Genomic DNA, 18,840 nt, shown 5'->3' with positions numbered 1-18,840 from the left:
GGCGCCCCCCGCCCCCCCCCGCGCTCCGCATCTCGTCAGCGGCCGCCGCGCTTCGGGTGCGGGGCTCGGCGCGGCGCGGCCGGGCGGCGAGCGGGGAGCGGGCAGCGCGCATGCGCCGACGGGGAGGGGAGGGAGGGGAGGGAGGTGGTGGAGGAGGAGGGGGGGGGGGGAGAGGGAGGAGGGAGGAGGGAGGGGAGGGAGGTGGAAGAGGGGGGGGGGTTCCCAGAGGGCCCCGCGCGCGCGCACCCGGAAGGGGATGGGGGAAGGGAGGGGCGGAAGGGGAGGGAGGGGCACGTGACGGGAGGGGAGGGAGGGAGGGGTGGGAGGGGGAGGGCGCGCGGGGGGTGATGGGAGGAGGGGGAGGTGGCGGCGCCTCAGGTGAGGGGTGGGGAGGGAGAGGGGGGGATTGAGGGGAGGTTTAAGGGGTTTTGGGGGATTTTTAAGGGGTTTTGGGGGTTGGGGTGGGTTGTGGGGGAGGGTGTGGGCACGGGGAGGTGGTTTTTGGGGTTGGGGCGTGCTATAGGAGCGGGGTAAGGCGCTAGAAGGCGGCAGGGGCTGTGGTGGGTCCGTTGCCCGACCGTTATTTGCCCGTTACCGGTCCGGTGCCTCACGCGACGGGAGCGGGGCCCTGCTGGCACGGTGCTGCTCCTGAGGGCTGCCCCGTCCCACGCTGCTGCTTTGGAAAGTGACTGGAAGAGCCCTCAGGAAAACCCTTTCTTCTGTTTTTTTTTTTTTTTTTTTTTTTTCTTCATTTTTTATTATAATCAGGTATGTGCCGGTAATGAAGATTTCTTCCATTACCCATATAATAGCACATTCAGCCGCTGGGCGTGTTGAGTCCAGCTTTGGTGCATCCAGACGCTGTGAAGGGGCTGAGCCCCCTCAGGCTGCTGAGGGCTGGTGGCTGGGCTCTCGCTGAGGGCCTGAGCCTGAACGAAAGGTGCCCCAGGCTGAAGTGCTGCAGAAGTTTCCCTTCTGGACTCTTCTTTGTGCATCTGGAGGCACAGTGCTGGTTGTTCCCTTTGTGCTTCCCCAGGTGATGATTGGAACCACACCACAGTAGCTGTACAGGTGGAAGGATGGGCAGCCAGTCGTTCTTTTAGAAGCATGTTACAACATTCCTATAGCCTGCTCCAGCAGCATATATTTATTATTTTAAACTGTCCTAAATATTGTTGAGATGAATATACTGCTTGTGACAGTCAGAGGAGAAGGTAAACGTGTGTTAGTGCACCTTACCGAGGAGTATGGAGCTGATTGTGCACAATAATCTGAGATCAGCTCCTGCCCAAAGAGATGGGAACGCTACAGAGTGAGCCTCAGTGCACGAGCTGTGCCACTCCTGGTGCTGCACAAGATCAGCTTGCGCATGGCCATGCTGTCTTTGCAGAGCTTGGCTCAGTGTTCGCAGGCAGTTGGCTGTTGTCCTCGACTTTATCTTAAGAACTTGCTAGAAAAGCTTGGAAGTCTGCTTGGTATTGCATCAATTACTTGAAGTGCCGCTTGCCTTGTGTTGAGAAGCATCCTGAAGCAAATCTATGTTTGTATACAACTTCCAAACAGAAATTAATTAGAAATGCATTTATTTTTCCACAAGATGAGCTACTACATCTATATCTGTTCAGATGTTATATACAGAGTTCTCACAAATGAGTGGTTGCCCTGTGTATGTGTGTTATTAAATTCAGTTTGTGTTGTTTCCGAGTAATGTATGCTAAACTAATTTGTTTGCCAAATAATTATAGTTCTGTTTTCTTATGTAAAGGTGAAAACTTCTACAATGAGTAAACGTAAGTCCAAGGAGAGCATCACTGCAAATGCAGAATGCATTTCACAGGTTAGTAACATCACTATTAGCTGGTTTTAGAGTATGAAATCTTCCCATCCTCTGCTATCTGTGTAATTCTGTAGGTTTTTACTAGTCCTCTGTAGAAGAACTCTTCCACTTGTGGATGGACTGTGCTGACTGATTGAATCGCTCATTAAACAAAAATAAGTCTAGTAATTAAGTCATTAGGGCTTTAGCACAAGAAAAGATAAATGAAAAATGATGTGGAAAAACACCGCTCATGTGTAAATCAAAGACTTCCTTTCATAAAGTGGAATTAAGTGCAAAACAGACTTTTAGCTTTCTTTTATCCACTATTTAGACTTGCTGGGGAGTATATCTGCATGGTTATTTTTCAGCCAACCACCTGAAGCTGACAGTGATCGTTCCATCTTGAGTTAAAAGTTGGCTGGGTGTCAGAAGGAACCATGTTCCCAAGATACCAAAAGCCTGCTAGCAAGCGGTAAGAAGAAATACTCAGGGATTCTGAAGTCTGCTGGTACACGTTTTCTTGCACCTATGAATTAGGTGTAGTGCTGACCTAATTTTAGAGACTGGCTTAATGTCCCTTTGGGGGTGAAGGAAAGGAATTGTAACAGAAGGGACCAAAGGCTCACACTGCTGCTCTGGACTGAATTTTCTCTTCTCTGCTATGGAGTCTGTTAAAAGTTCTGCTTCTGACAATGTTATTCATACTTTCAAGGCCTTGTGCTGTTGAAAACAGCTGAAGTTTGCACGTAGAACAGCTGTGTGCATATTTTGCTGTTATTTTACTGCAGTAATTATGTTACTGGTATGTTCTGGGATGTGAAACACCAAGCATTGGTTTTGAGCCTTGTGTTATATCCATAGGTGCAAAAAGTGTTACGTGAAAGGTTTTGTTACCATTACGCTACTGGAAAACTGTTTGGGATTGAACATCAGCACAGGTGAGTGAGCAGATTCAACGAATAACTTCTATTTTAGCCACAGGAATAAAAATAACCAGTTAGTCTGCTACCCCTGTTTTTCTAAATTATACAGGCTTAGATGACTTGCAGGGCCATCCTTCCAAGCATTGTTTCTCTTAAGCTCTAGTATATTTTACACAACTGTTACTTGCTCTTTTGTCAGTCTATGCTGTCCTTTGTTCAAATTCTGTAATTCCTGAAATACGTTTTTGAGCCTGAAATACCATTTTAGGGTATATTTAAGACAGCGTTTGATGATCTGACCAAGCAAAAAGTTAAATTCTCTTGTTGTGAATCTGTATTGTTATTTCAAATTCCCTCATGTATGGAAAAGCAGCATTAAAAGTTGGCCTTAAACCTTGGATGCCAGCATCATGTTTCTTGAAGTGGAGACCAATGTTAGAATCAAATTGACTTCTCAGGGTCCAGATGTAAAGGTTAAAGTTAGGGAGAAGAGACTGAGAGAGAGGAGAAGAGATTGCTACAATAACTCCACGTTATTACTAATCCTTCTGCACTTACAAGGTCAAAGTCTGTGAATAACAAAGAAGTACCTAAAGAGCTTGTTTTAGCCATGAATCATATCGTTTTTTTTAGAAGTAGTTTATAGAAGTTGAACTTGTGCAGTAGTTTCCTTTCCTTCCATGGGAAGAATAACAACATTTTGGGTTAGTAAAGTAGTGCAGTGTAATACACATGCAGATATCACACAGATGGGTTTAATGTTTTGGGAACGTGTATTACTGTGGTGTTAGTGTGCTACAGACCAAACCTTTATATTAAATTAGGGTTCTGAAAATGATCTGTTTACAGACTCCTAATATGCCACTGCTGATGGATTATGCTGGAAAGAATATCCAACAAACTTCCCAGTCTCTAGCTTTTCTTACCTAAGATGTTATCAGGGCTCTTTGCCGTAGTTAGCTCTCAAATAGTGGACAAAAATGGACACATAATTTACAGCTGTCCCATGATGACTCCTTTAGAAGCAGCTGTGTCACGTGAATGTTCACACTAAAGAGAAAGCTTGTTAAATGCACGCATCTGTAAATGTTTGTGAATTGGAAGTACCGGCAGCTTTTGAGCACTTTCCATGTGGCATTAGGTGATTAATCTGTCTGAAGACAGTTTAGGCTTTGCTTTGTTCCTTTGGGTAGTAATAGAATAAGAACTTGAAGATCAGCATTGCTCTTATCATTCACAAGCCGTGAATGACTAGATAGAGCACATAATCAGTTTGATCAATATTGTCAATGTGTTCTACTAGACTATTTTTTTTTTTTTTTTTTTTTTTACTGGTGTCAAGGTTTTCCTGGTATATATTGGTCAGTCTTCCTTCTTCATAACCTCTTGTGGTATCACATACAATGATATTATGTTTTGAAGAAATTATTTTTAAAGTTTGTTCTTTTATGGTGGTAAATTGTAGAACTTTATGAATCAGTGATACTCCTGTATCCTGCATATTTTAATATTTAAAAATATTTTAAGAGGTTTAATCCCTCAGCCTTTTGTACTTCAGTATATTGCATTTTGCATGCCTTGGATGCAAACAAGGTGAAATGTATGGAGTTTTCTCTTTATGTGGTAACAATTCTTGGGTTTTTCCATCGTTTCAGTGAATGTTGCCTGGTTTGAAGTTTAACCTAATATTGTTTTCATCACAGGCATCTGCTGGAACTGTTGAAGCGAACTACAATTCATGGAGAAAGTAATTCTGCCCTCATTATTGGACCCCGTGGATCAGGAAAGACTGCGGTATAAACACCATTTAAAAGTTTATACAAAGTCAAATAAAGCATGAGGTAGATGACCCCACTGAAGTCATGAGAGCTTTTGGAGCTGATTTTTCATCTCTTTGCCTGCTTTTAAGGAGGGAATTGCTAGTTGTTTGCACATCACATGAAAGTGTTCTAGGATTTCTTACGAGGTAATTCTGTTGAATTACAGTAAGGAGAAATCTGAAACTTCCAAACACAGTAATTTTGTAAAATGAATAACTTCATGTGCAGCTGACAAAAACACGGGCCTGTCCATCCTTGCAGGGACTTGTAGAAGTATGCGTGGTTTTGGAATCCTTCGCATGTCTTTACCAAGTCTGATGACGTAACTACAGGTGCCCCAAACTCGAAAAATGTAAATTATTTTATCAGAACAAGTTGTGTTTCTTGGGTTGTAATCTGCCAACATCATAGGTTCTGTCTTCTTTCAGCATTTTTCCTTTTACGCTTATGCCATGGTTCTTGCCACAAAAGAGTTCATTTTTGTTTACAACCAGGTTTTGTTTGAGAAGTCCTTTAAACGTTCACCCCCTATTGCTATCGGACCTCTGTTAAGATGACTGAAAAGGCATCCAAAAAACAGAGTAGACTGGAGGGTCAATTTCTACATAGCTGTTAATATGTAGAGAATATATCTTAATCCCCTTTGAAATGTGTCAGAGACCATTGCTATCTGAGTTACAAGGAGATGAAATATTCTATGGGAGTGGTAGTTTGTTTATAGTAAGTATGGGTTTTATATTTTAAGGGGACTTTAGATGAGATCAATTCACATGCCTCCTTATCTAAGTGTTATATATTATGTAAAGGTATAAATTTTTTACATTTACCTGAGTATGCAATTGCTAAATAGGTTGGTTGTTACCAAAGAAAGTATTTGAGAGGGACTTTGGAAGTCTTCCCAAGTGCGAGAGCGAGTGGCCTTCAATGTTTCAAATGCAGTTAAACAGGAATGAATTTATAGATTGTAAATGTACCTGTGATACAGCTGAAACTTGAAATCATTCTACCGATTTGTTGATGGCTTCCTTATTTTGTATTTCAAAAGCGGTCTGTGTTGTTACCTTCTATTACCCGTGGCACTTCAGAAGGATAATTGCCAAAAATGCTATGAAGGAGGAGAAAAAAGGGATGAAAAAACAATATCAAATAAAGATTCTTCCACCTACAGACGGTTTAGTTGTGTTGAACTGGAGCTGATCTTTCTTTTCTTAGACTTACAAATTCATTAGTTAAACGACAAGCGCTCTCACTGTGCAGAAAATATTTCTTGGATTTTCATGTGTATGCAATGTGGCCTTTGAGAGTAGAATTGTAATTGTTCTGAAATACTAGCCAGAAGGGATGACATCTACTTACGGGACATAAACTTGACAAACCGAGGGAATAAGCCTTTTTTTGTTCCAGTGTTCATACACTATTGGTACCTGTAGTAGGAGTCAGTTAACCGTATCTGCTTCAATACAACAGCAATAGAAAAAGATAGATGAGCTTTATACTGTGGGTAAATTGAAGTAAAGGTGAAAGCTTTAAAAAACAAAAAACAAACCCAAACTGATCTGCCAAATGTCATTCCCCATACCTCCCTGCCCCTAGTTTCCAAAACGCACACTATTCTTTTCCATTAAGGATTCAAACCTTGCTTCTAAACCTTTTATATAAGGACAGGGAAGACAAAAATTTGTGAACCTTCCTGCCAGAACAACAGTAAATGAGAAACAATTATTCTCTTATTAAGAAAATAAGAGATGTCCATATAAAGAACTTATTCTACATCATCAGAGGTGTTAGTTCTCAAAGAAACACTGCTGGAGACAAGAAAGCTGTGTATAAATACCTGTATATATTTATACATACGCATAGGTAGGAAGGACCTGCAGGGAGTGAACAAAAAGCTGATTTCATCTACTTAAATATGTTTTAATGTAACCCCTCGTGACTTTTTACCAAACGTGCTCTGAAAGACTTGGCACTGATGGACTGTGAATTTGGGACCCCTAAGTTTTATAAGCAGTAGTTGATGTGAACGTATACAACTTAATTTTTGTCTCGTGCTTCTGAAGATAAAAAGAATAAGCACAGGGTCTTTAAATATTCAAAGCAGGGATTTTTGTTCTAGAGCATCTAATGAACCTGAATACTGCACTAACTCGGAAGACGAATTCTGGTGCATATTGGACTCTTAAAGATTTGTTTGGTTGAAGCAAAAGCTCGATAGCATTGATCTGAAAGTATAGAGACTAAAATACTGGAGGTATTCGTTTCATTAAGAATTCAGCAGAACGAACAAATATTGCTACAGTCGTGGTAGTAATGTCACTTTAATACTTTTGAAAATACTCAAGCTTTTGGTACCTAACTCAACAGTGTGTACTGCTTCCTATCTGATAATACCAGCTGATAGCTTTTTAAAATTGTTAATCCATTAATCTCGTCGTAAAGTAATTCTGTTTCTCTTTTCCTAGTTACTAAATCATGTCTTGAAAGACCTCATGGAAATCAAACAAGTTAAAGAGAACCTATTGGAAGTTCGTCTGAATGGCAAGTAGCACAGTCCTGCTCTGATTACGTGCAGTTGCTGTGTATGGCATGCACTTACAAGGTTTTGGTTTCAGCAGGTACAATCTAGCCTCAAATATGGACACGCTCATCTGTGAGCTCCTAAATGTCTTACTTTGTATCTATAGAAAGACAACTTGTGTGCTTTCGGTGGCTTTTTCTCAAAATGTTGAAGGTCAGTTCAGTTGTGAACGAATTGTTTGAAGTAACTTTATATTATGTGTCTTCTTTAGACATTACTTGTTTAGCCTTAATTGTTAAAAGGGCCTAGCTTGGTCAGGCTTGAAACTGAGAGCAGCTTCTGGGTGAGCTTCTAGTGGCAGTAGAAGCGGCTGCTTGGAGTGAGGGAGAACTGCCAGCTCTTCATGAAAAATCGTTTTCTTTCAGGGCTTTTGCAGACTAATGATAAAGTGGCCCTGAAGGAGATCACCAGGCAGCTGCGCCTGGAAAATGTGGTTGGGGATAAAGTTTTTGTAAGTATCGACTTCATTGTGCTCTTTGCTTATCTGCCTGTAAAATCCTTGCCTAGAAAACCAGAGGTAGAGGATGCAGCTTGTTGAGACTGAGTAGGCACTGACAGTTTATTCAATAACTCTCAATAACGAGTGGGCTGGCTCAATCTTCCCAAAGCTCTGTCTTTTTAATATAAATACTAATTGATGGCCGTGGTGTGCTGAAGGAGTCTTTGCCTGTAATGACCCTGGGTTACAAGCACTTCAAGGCAAAAAGCGTGTTCTGCACAGGTGTTGGATGTTGCTAGTTTGCTAGTTGAGCAGTATTAATGAATAGTTTTTCAAAAACCATTAATTTCAATTTAAATAAATGAAGGAATGTAAAGGCTCCCTTAAAACTTACTTGCAGCCTCTGAATGAAACATATTAAGCGTTCCATGGAGACTGTGTTCAGAGGATTAGAGTATTTTGGAAACATCTGTTTTATAACATCTCAAGGCAAAAGAGTAGGCAAATTAACTGGCCAAAAAAGGAGTATCTTTAGTATATTTGAAAGCTTTTCTATTTCATAGGGATATCTATCCAGATTGCTGTCATCTTAGAGTTCTCATTCTGCATAGAATTTCTTTTAAAATGTTTCATTCTATTGACTTTTTCCCAAAGATAAGAAACCTGGTTAAACTAGTGCTGAAGTAATAAGGAGAACAGCTGAAGTGCTCCAGAGAATGAGGCTAAAGGCAGTGGGGAGTACAAGATGACCTGTCGATTGTAGTTAGTAGGCTTTATTATCTTTGCTTTTCTAGTTATCCCAGATGATTTTTAGATACAGAAAATGGACAACTGTTTTTGGCGCTGAGCTAAAATTTTCCCAAATATAACTGCAGAAATAAAATGAAATGGCAAGTATTTAGTGTCAGCGTAGCTGTTTGAAAGCCTTCTCTTTTCATCAGAGAACTAGAAGAACGTTTGAAAGTACTTTTTTTTCCCCTTTAACTTAGTTTGGAGTATTACTTTAAACCCTTAGCTGTCTAATCCGTTCTGTTTCAAACATCCTGACTTGCAGGAATGCCCTTGCTTCTGTCCATAGAAACTTTTTCTTTCTTAGCTTCTGCAGTTCACTATCAGAGAGTAAATTGGTTCTTCTGCCTTCTTCAGAAGGGTTTGTGGTCTTTGGTTATAATAACTTCTCATCTTGTAACTCGTATGCCACAAAGCGTGTCAATGAGTGTGTAAATAAAGCAGGATGGTCCTAGCAAGTCAGTTTCCTCGTGAATGTGATGCTTCCATCTCATAAGGTTGCAAATTAATAACCCGCATCCTTATTCTTAATGGAACCCATTATGTGGTCGTTGTTGCCTGTGTGTAAAGGGGAAATTTGGAATGCAGTAGCTATTTAAGGAAAAGATAAAGCTACCTGTAAACTTAGCTTAATAAAACATTCTTTTGATCACTAATTTATGCCTGAGGGCATGAATAGTTTGGGATTTACAGGCTGAAAAACATGGATCAAAGTAGAGCCACCAATCGGTTTTCTTCATTTGCTTTGAAGCATTTGTGATTATACAATATGAAGTAACATTGTAAATTTTGTATATGTCCTGGTTTTGAAAGGAGGATGTCAGAAGGAGATGAGCTTCAGTTCATGTCTGAACTTGATGTCAGATTCTGAGAATGACACTGAAAAAATGCTGTGAATCTTTTTTCCTTGTATAGGGCAGTTTTGCTGAAAATCTTGCGTTCCTCCTTGAAGCTTTAAGGAAAGGTAAGCACGACTATCTCTGTTCTGAAACTGCATGTTTCTGTTCATCACTTGACTGAGAAGCTAGAATACAGATGTTTCTTCATCTGCTTCTACAAGTGGTGTAAGGAAGTCTTGCCCAAGAATGCTATGGTTGTGAAATAATGGAAAAAATGTGTAATGCTAAGCTAGTATAGACCTAACTCAGCTGATGCCATAACATTTACATACGATGGTCAGCTGTGAAGGACAGATTCTTTTATTCTGACTGAAGCTATTAAAAATAGTGTTCCTAAAAAATAGCCACAGAAATAAATCTCCTTGCAACTGGAAATGATGCCTGGTTTACCAGGACAAACCTTAACCAGTTTCCATGTATTTTTCTTTTTACTGTTGTAGCAATACAAGTGTGAAAGGGCATACATATCTGCAGTGTCTACGTGAAAGGATGGCCTAGTGAGGGAGCTAAAAGAAGACCTGTAAATTGTTAAAGGCAGAAGTTGTGAAGGCTGTAGAAATGATGATGTTACCATACTCATTTTCTAACTTGCTGTCTCAGGAAACAGAACCAGCAGTTGTCCAGTCTTGTTTATACTGGATGAATTTGACTTGTTTGTTCATCACAAGAATCAGACGCTGCTGTATAACCTGTTTGATATATCCCAGTCAGCACAGACTCCAGTAACAGTTATTGGACTCACATGTAGACGGGTAAGAAATTGCAATCCCATGGTTTTCAGCTTCCTTAGTTGAAGTGTCTTCTCTCTTCTGCTCCTGAGACTTAGTTTCTTGGTAAACTTTTCTCAATTACCTATTGGTCTGACTTTTGAATTTAAAAATAAATAAAAAAAAAAAAAAAAAAGAAAGAGGGCAAATGGATGACCAAAAAATTGCAAAACCTCCAGTTGGTGAGAATAGGCTTGTATTTAAATCACTGCTCTGAGGACAAGGGATTGATTGATTTTTTTTTTTTATTTTTTTTTTAAGCCTACACTTTAGTAGGGTACTTTTGCTGTAACATTAGTATGTTTAAGATTAATTTAAAATTCATATTAAACTTGTGACCACTACAATAACATCATATGGAACTGGACAGATGTGTATACTATGAAATTATTACTTTCTGACACTGTAGTGGCTGATATGTTATTAAAATAATTAAAAAAAAATGCACTGTTTTTCTCAAACTGTTCTGGTTGCAAAGGGCTGGGTTGTGGTAAAAGCAATAATAATTCTGTCACAGAATGGTTTGGGTTGGAAGGGACCTTAAAGATGGTCTAGGCTTCCATCAAAGCCTCAGTCTGAGGTTGTTTGGGTGATACTTAGCTGAGCAAATTGTTAGAAGTTAATAGAATAGTTAATAGTTGATGTAATAAATGACAGCCTTGTCTTTTTGCTTCATTACTGTCCGAGTCTGGTATCCTCATCACCTCTAATTTAGAAGTTGGTGTTGCTCTGCTTTTGAATCTAATTAAGGTAGAGTCTTTGGAGACTGAGTCCTGGTTGTGATAGCTGTGGCTGCTGAGTTTTTCTTCAGCTGGACATCCCGTTCTGTGTGACTTCTAAACCAAAAGGCGTCTCAGTGTTTCACTGTTGGTGCTCTGTGGACTCTTACCACGCTTTTTGCTGAGGGATTTTAATATTCTGAAAGCTTTTTTTTAGTTGCCTGCCCAGAATTCCTAGGAACAGCATAAGCATCTGTCCCGGTAGAAGGTAGGGGCATAGTGCTGTGCTTCTCTAAATAGCTGAATCCCACAGCTTGCATCAGGTACGAATCTATCACAACTTGTTCTGAGAAAAATAAGCTTTTCTCTATTACCTCCAACCAACAACTTGATAGCAGGCTTGCTTAGGTCTGTGTGACAATCTTAGAAGATCCATCTTGGCTCTTAATTTTTGGTGGCTGGATTCTTTCAGTCTGACAAAAGGCATGTGAGCTGACAGCTGCCAGCCTACGGATCTGCTAAACAGACAACTTGTCGAGAGCCCTGATAGGCTGAAACATCTTGAACGCAGACTTAAGTAACTGAAATATTTACATAATCTATGGAGAAATTTGCTGGGTATCCTAGCAACTAATTATCCCGTATGATGTATGCACCACATGATTTGGGTAAACGGCTAGTTGTTAGGCATTTCAAGGCACATCGATTGCAATAATTAGCAAAGGTCTTGCTGGATCTCTGTTAAAACACATCTTTAAAACACATTTTACTTTGTTTTTCTATTCTAGTTTTTAGAGAAGCTAGGATTGCAATATATGTATCTTTTTTTAATATTATTATTGTTTTTTTACAAGGATATCCTGGAGCTCTTTGAGAAGAGAGTAAAATCAAGGTTCTCTCACCGACAGATCTATGTGTTAAATTCCTTTGATTTTAAACAGTATATTAAAATATTCAAGGAACAGCTTTCTCTTCCTGCTGACTTTCCTGATGAGACTTTTGCACAAAAATGGAATAATAATGTTCAGGTATTTAAAGCTCTTCATACTTGGTTTTAGTAAAGCTTCTGAAGTAACATCATTTTATACACGTAAAGCTTTTACTTTAGACTAGTATTTCCTTTCACTATTTGAGATTAATATGGGGTAAACCAAACTGAAGCCTGGGCACGTAAGTGTCACACAAGACCAGAAGTTAAGGTTAGACATAAAGAACTGTATCGTGTGGTGTCAGCTGAGCTCTTTTTGAGAGTTAGCTAACTACTGGTTTTTCATGTGCATAGGAAATGATTTGCAGAGATGATAAAAGTACCTTTTCTTTTTAAGCATCTGTCTGCAGATAAAACTGTGAATGACGTGCTGCAGAACCTTTTTCACTACACCAAAGATCTGCGCTCACTTCATTTTCTGTTGGTATGTATTTGGATGTGATTTCTTTGTGAATTGCAATAATCTGTATACATCACGTGAGTTTTTAAATCCAGTCATCAGACCTTTACTTGAAACATCTTGTTGATGAACAGGCTTTTCACAATACTGGTTTCTTGCGTGCTTTATCAGGCCATGCTTTATTAACAAATTTGAGTTCTTCCAATTTTTATAGCAAATACTTCACGAGGATTTACTTTTTAATTGAAATTGTGATTTTTTTGTTATCCAAAGTAACTTTTGCTGAGTCTCAATTTATAAAACAATATTGTAGGTGAAGTACTGTCAACATATTTTCCTTCTGGAATTCCCTTTGCAAGACTTGAAAGTTACTTTTTAAGCAGAGTTAAATGTAATAAACAAACCTGGTAAACCAGAGGGTGCTCGGTGCTCCCAGCTCTGTTTGGGTAATGACTGGTGAATCACAGATTTCACTCTCCCTAGAAGAAGGGAGAGCAGTGACTTGCAGCAAGTGCTGTCTTCATTTTTCTCTACTTCCCTCCACGCTGCGTGTCCTAGAGCTGGCATTTCTTTGCCCCTCCCCTTCTTCCCTGTTCAGATTCCCATTAGCCTTTATAATCTAAAACTTCATTCTGTTCCTGCGGAAGTCTGAATCATCGTGCTGCTTGCGAGGCTGTTACGCTGACATCCAGAAGGAAAGGAAGAAAGGAAGCGACTGGTGGTGGATAGCATTGGATGTTCTCAGTGGAGGATTGCAATTACATGCATGAAATAAACATTTTTGTATGACACAGACCTGCAGAAAGTAGGAGGTAGTCACTAAAAGCCAGTTTTTCTGTCCTGATTAATATTAAACTGCTAAAGAGCAAGTGGATGTCACTGCAGTGCACCTGCTACGTATAAAGGCTTGTAGATAATCAATAGGTTTGGAAGAGTGGTGTCAGAGGAGGTCGGTTAACTGTGTACGTTAACCTACACTTGTGCAGAAAGTGAGTTTTGAACAAGGAACTGAAGATTATTAAAGACTCGAATGGCAACTACAGGAGCCTGTCTATTAAATGTTTGAGTTGATAACTTTTGTTCTGTAATCTGAGAGTTGCCTTTAGCTGTTTTCCTAGCAGTGGCACGAGTAGCTCTGTGTACAAAGGTACGTGTAAAGTACTTGTAAGTCATTTCTTACAGCAATCCCTGGAGTATGCTAATCCACTGAAACTAATACAAACAAGCTAATGAGTGTTTATGTCCTCTAGTGAGGAGGCTTTAAAGTTTTCAGCCAGGAAAACCTTCCTGGCAAAGCGTAGTTGTAGCTACCAGCTATTTACAGGGGTTTGGGTATGAACCTACTGCGTGTGCAGGGTTTATTCATTAATGTTTCCAGTAGGTGACTCCAGGGGAAATGTGTTCTGCGTGCCATCTCGGAGCAGAAAGTGTGTCTGGTAATTAGTAATTAAATGAAAAATGTCTTCTGCTTTATTTTTAGATGCTTGCTGTAAGTAACGTTACTGTGCATCACCCTCTTATCACTGCGTCAGATCTTCAGGAGGCAAGCAAGCAGTACAGAATGGACTCCAAAGCAAATATTGTACATGGTAAAGCTCAGTTTTTTTTGTCCCAGGTGTTTCTAAAGACTGGAAAGCATCAGGTGCCTCTGGAATTCAGATGGAAGGGACACTGCGTAATGCACCGATGCCACTTGGTATGAGCTGTTTGGGGGGCACATCCATCTGCCTGCTCCCCACTGATTTGCATTTGGACGTGTGTGGCTATCACGGTGCAGAATGAACCCGAAATTGAGTTGTGTAATACTTGGTGCAGATATTACTGCCCAGGGCACTCAGCCAGTGCCCTGCTACGGCTGTGTAACAGCTCTCAGCACCAGCCAGGGTGTTTGTAGTCAGCACTGGTGGCGTGGGGAACCCCCCAGGCAGCATTTCTGTCCCGTGAGTGTCAGAGGAAGGGGAAAGGCTGACCTCTTTCTGCCAGCACTGGTAGCGTGAGGGAACTGCTGGGCTTGGGCTGCGAGCTGTGGCAATAAATCCTCTTGAGAACTGCAACAGCCTGTGCTTGAACGTGTGCTGGGGCAGCCTGAAAACCCTGGTGCTGCTTTCACTTAACCGTTTGGTGAGGGGCTGAGGGGCTTTCCTTAAACCTCAGCAAGTGAGATGCACTGAGCAATGCGCTTAAGCTTTCTCTGATAAGTATTTGGGAACTTGTACAAATGATAAGAAGAAATAAATGGCTGATGAGGATATAAGCCCAAATACAGTTACAGGACAAATTGCTTCCCTGATCAGGGAAAGATAACTTTTATCCAACTGCTTCTTTACTGCTCCCAGACTTCACAGGCTTTGGTTTGGCTCGACCCTGTGATTCTCTCTCTGTGGAGGTAATTCCCTGCATCACTTCTTTAGGTTTCAACAGCAAATAACTTCTTCAGACTCTCATTTCATCACATGCTGTATGGTAGCATGTCGATTGTCTTGATGCTGCCAGGATTTCTTTGTCTGCAGTGATGATTTTGTTTTTATGCTTAGATTTCTTGGATTTTGACAGAAGCAGCATGTTTTTTGTAACATTCTTGCTTCAAATATCTGAAAACTAATGTTCTGCTTGTATCTAGCCTTACTTAATTCTGGAATTTTGTTACAATTATGAAGATAAACCCCACAAATATGTGAGGCCTACAGCATACAAAAGAGTATTAAAAATAGCACGTGAACTGCTTGCACTTCTGATATGCTCAAGAGATATTTAGAGCTCTTGTCTCTCCCTCTAGGTTTGTCTGTCCTGGAAATCTGCCTAATTATAGCTATGAAACACTTAAATGATGTTTATGAAGGAGAACCATTTAACTTCCAGATGGTTTACAATGGTGAGAGAAATACATGAATCTTACACGTGCTAAGTCACTTGCGTTACCCCGAGTAACTTTTCCTTCCCGTTCCCGATGCAGAATTTCAGAAGTTCATCCAGAGGAAGGCGCACTGCATGTACAACTTCGAAAAGCCGGTTGTTATGAAGGTAAACCTGACGTGTAGTTTTTCCTAAATCACTCAGATGTGTATCTTCTGCTAGAGCATGCATTAGAACAGTCGTAAACAATCCTTGAAGTAGGGGTGGATGCTTTCGGGACGGAGAAAACCCTGCTCGCAGAACACATGTGACCCGTGGCTGTGTTGCTCGGTGCTGCGCTGCCCTCTGCTGGTCGGTGCCCGGCTGGTAGGAAGTTTGTTGGTCTGGTAAATACTCTGCTTACAAGAAAATATTGCAAGGACTCTTGTTTTTCAAGCTTTTCAGTTTGGGGCACTGCCAGTGTGGCATTTCATCCTGCTGCAGCGTAGCAGCCCAGCAAGTGGTTGTGCAGATACTTTCAGCTGATGAATTTAACTCGATGATCAGGAGTTCGGCAGCCAAAGCCTCTAGTCTTGCTGCTTTTGAGCTGAGCAGTCCTGCTTTCTGATGCTTTCTGATTCATGATGATTCAGTTGTGCTTAAACTGAAAGTTAAGTAACGCTGTGTGCTTGTAGTGAGCTGTCATTCTGGATTAATTGGAACAAAGTCATTCCCATTTGGTTATATAAACTAAATATTTTAATTTCTATTTCTATAAGAAGAGAAGTGTATTCTAGCTCAGCTCACATATGTTTTACTGCCTGTCGAAAAGGACAGAGGGTTGAATGGAGCTGGCATTTAATGTCTGTTAAGACAGCACCCCCCAGGCTTCTGTTAAAACAGCTCCTCGTAGGTCTCTGCAAATGGCCAGTGCAGCCCGGAGTGAGGTTGTCTCCTTTTTTCCTAATTTGTTTCTTTTGTTTTTAGGCATTCGAACACTTACTGCAACTGGAATTAGTCAAACCAATAGAAAAACCATCGGTGCGCACTCAGAGAGAGTACCTCTTGATGAAACTGCTCCTGGACAACACCCAGATCATGGACGCTTTGCAGGCGTACCCCAACTGCCCCACAGACGTGAAGCAGTGGGCAACGTCATCGCTCAGCTGGTTGTGAGCTGCTGGGAACTCACGGGGCCCCTTGCCGCATCAGAACTTCTGGAGTTACGTGCAGACTCCAGAAGATGTGGTGTTTACCCACAGTAGGGTGGTTGAGTTAATAAATTGTTGGTTGGAAGAAGGCTGCTTGGCTTTGCTGGTCGGTTTTGGAACCGCAATCCTCTTACCTTGTAATGCCATAAATTGGAAGAACATCTAAATGCTTGGGGTAGCTCAGCTCAGCTCAGCTTTTCCTTCTGAACGTGACTTCTGCTTTGTAGAAATCAAAGCAGTTGTGCTTTGGGTTTCTTGATTGCAGATTGAGAATGCTTTAGATGATAAAGGCTGCTTGAGGTGTTAACCAGCTGCAGGACTCCTGCTGTATGTTCTGAAGTGCAGATCTGTCTCTAATACAGCTCTGACGTGACTTAGTTCAACCTCCAGTCACAGCTACCTGCGTCTGGCAAGTGCTGTGTTTGTGCAAGGAGCCTCAGCTACCAGCCCACCCTCTCTGCAGGTTGCCCAGCTGGCTCATGATGTCCTCATGATGCTGCTGTTAGGTTTCAGGAAGGGTGATGCAGGAAGACTGATTTTCTCTTTCCTGAATATAGAGAGAGTTAGCTCATTCTTGCCTTAAAGTTTGTGATGTCATTTTGAGCAGCCCTGGCTTCAGTCTGTCAAAAAGCCAAAGAAACCTCGGTGACTTCTCCAGGCCTGGGAGACCTCTCTCTGGTGTCACTCCGAAGCCTGTCTTGTCAGTCAGAAGGAGTATTTTAATTTTGCTCTCTTTGCTGTTTCATTAGTTTTTAAGATATCATCTGCACATCTTGAACAACACAGCAGTACTCTGAAAAGGAGCAAAATAAGTAGTAGGAGAGTCACAGCGATGCAGTTCCTCTAGGTGGTAGCTTAGACAAGACGCCTGAGGCTGTTCGAATGGAACACTTGCAAACCATAACTACAGCGTGAATCCAGAAAGCAAAGCGTTTACTCAGCAAGCACAAACTCTGTTAGATTCCCTGTGTACTTCATGTAATCCAGGTTGCCTTTTAAGAACGAGTTATTTTCCGTGCCTGGAAACCTCCGTTCTCTGTTAAACAGCCCTAGGAGCTGGTCAGAGGCGGAAAGAAGGATGGGGGATGCAGGGATGGGCATGGTGGTGCTCACAGATCTCGTGGGGAAGGTAGGGGTGGAAGGAAGCAGCTCCCCCTTCCCCTGCTCCCTCTGCTTTGGCTTTTGGTCCTGGGGCTCTAATCCCTTACCTGAGAAGCTTGGTACAGGGCAGGGAGAGTGGTGGCAGGGAGGACACTTAGCCCAGCGTAAATACTGACCTGGTAGCCTGAAATATTGTCTAGCTGGGTAAGGTTGTTAATGATGCAGCACTACGGATGAAACCTGTTGTGCCACATCCACGGGCTGTCTTGAGGCTCGCTTGTAGGGTCAGAACTCCTTGCTCTAAGCGATGTTTGTGGAACCTCACATCTAATATATGCTGGGGCTGAGGCAGGTTGTTGCTTTTCTGTGAACCGAACAATTCCAGCTTTGGCCTAGTGTCACTTCTGGAGAAACAAACTGCAACAGCAATAGTGCAGGCTAGAAAAAAATCCCACTTGCAGCAGAGCAGCATGCACAGCATTTCTACAGCTCTTCTAAAGGCCAGGCTGATGAAGTTTCATGTTTTTAAAAGGGAGAGCAGTGACTGACTTTGAGCTCAAGCTAAAGGCCAGAAGCTTGGCCGTGCCCCGGGCAGCTCAGCAGGGAAGCGAACGCTGCTGGGGCTGCGTGGGGCCAGGCTGCAGGTAAGAAACGCGCCTCGAGCCTCTCCCTGAAGCTGCCCTGGCACTGCTGGGAAGAGCCAGGAGAGGGGAAGGTCCCTTCCTGAGCCAGGATGCAGATTCTGCCTCTGTATCACTGCCTGCATTTCAACTGCACCAGCTTTCCTTTTTTTTTCTTTTTTTTCTTTTCTTTTTTGCCAGGAAACTTGCCACATCGCTTAAACATTACCGCGTATGTAGAAAGAGGTAGGTGTCTCTCCTCCCAAAGCGTTACAACCTGAAGAAAGGCATATGCAAGTCGTAGTAGTCACATTTTTTTTATTTTAACTTTTTGGGGAAGTCGGGGGAGAAAGAGCATACATTTTTATTTGTACAATATTTAACAATCACTTTATTGAGGGGGGGGGGGAGGGGTTGGTTTGTTTTTAGTACTTGCAGGAAAACAGCAAGTATGTTTTGACAGTAGTACAACAACCTGTGCCCAAAACACTGACAAATACAAAGAGTAAAGTTAAAATAATTGCTTACCAAAATCTTGAGAGGTAACGAATAGTATATGGACTGAAACTGCATTTAAAAGTTTAAAAAAAAAAAAAAAAAAAAAAGTACTGCTGGTTGAGTATCTGAGGTAAATGATGTTCCATCAAGGATGCTACTTGAATTGTTTTGCCCATGAGCCTATGTTACAGCTTTCTGCTTTTTGTACCAAGTGTTCCTAGTAAAAGTAAACATTAAAAGAGTTTTAAAAGAGAAGCTGGAAAAAAGAGCGAACCGGTAATCTAGGGATTCTGTCAAATGCTAATATGACCAGGAAATGTCTTATTACCCTCTGATTAAGCTTTAGGTAGCACACCACAAGTTGGTACTTGAACCTAGGCTGACTTTTACCCCTCTCAACGAGCAGGTCCAAGGCGGTGACTTTCCATCCTAAGGTG

General features: G+C 41.5%; 1 protein-coding gene across 4 annotated transcripts; it reads left to right on the top strand.

The window, feature by feature from the left end:
* The first annotated feature begins 352 nt into the window (after positions 1–352).
* Positions 353–18,488, top strand: ORC4 (origin recognition complex subunit 4). Of its 4 annotated transcripts, none has more exons than XM_032190329.1 (14): positions 353–378; positions 1,766–1,837; positions 2,681–2,757; positions 4,446–4,536; positions 7,025–7,100; positions 7,506–7,591; positions 9,284–9,332; positions 9,868–10,019; positions 11,608–11,781; positions 12,079–12,165; positions 13,622–13,730; positions 14,918–15,013; positions 15,095–15,162; positions 15,961–18,488. In XM_032190329.1, exons 2-14 carry the CDS (start codon positions 1,781–1,783, stop codon positions 16,147–16,149), a joined length of 1,311 nt encoding a protein of 436 aa, XP_032046220.1. In that variant the 5' UTR covers positions 353–378; positions 1,766–1,780; the 3' UTR covers positions 16,150–18,488. The 4 variants fall into 4 exon arrangements, with proteins under 4 accessions (XP_032046220.1, XP_032046222.1, XP_032046223.1 ...); XM_032190331.1 differs by lacking the exon at positions 353–378 and adding an exon at positions 747–768; XM_032190332.1 differs by lacking the exon at positions 353–378 and adding an exon at positions 928–1,036.
* The last annotated feature ends 352 nt before the right edge of the window (positions 18,489–18,840 follow it).

This window comes from Aythya fuligula, chromosome 6 (assembly GCF_009819795.1).
Source record: "Aythya fuligula isolate bAytFul2 chromosome 6, bAytFul2.pri, whole genome shotgun sequence".
Lineage (NCBI taxonomy): Eukaryota > Metazoa > Chordata > Aves > Anseriformes > Anatidae > Aythya > Aythya fuligula.
Note: the sequence above shows the minus strand (reverse complement) of the source record. Positions and strands in the feature narration are given on the sequence as shown.

Coding starts and splice junctions, on each gene's coding strand:
- ORC4 (XM_032190329.1), top strand. CDS start 1,781: ATGAGTAAACGTAAGTCCAAGGAGAGCATCACTGCAAATGCAGAATGC. Junction 15,014..15,094: donor CTTCCAGATGGTTTACAATG/GTGAGAGAAATA, acceptor TTCCCGATGCAG/AATTTCAGAAGTTCATCCAG. Junction 15,163..15,960: donor AAAAGCCGGTTGTTATGAAG/GTAAACCTGACG, acceptor TTTTGTTTTTAG/GCATTCGAACACTTACTGCA.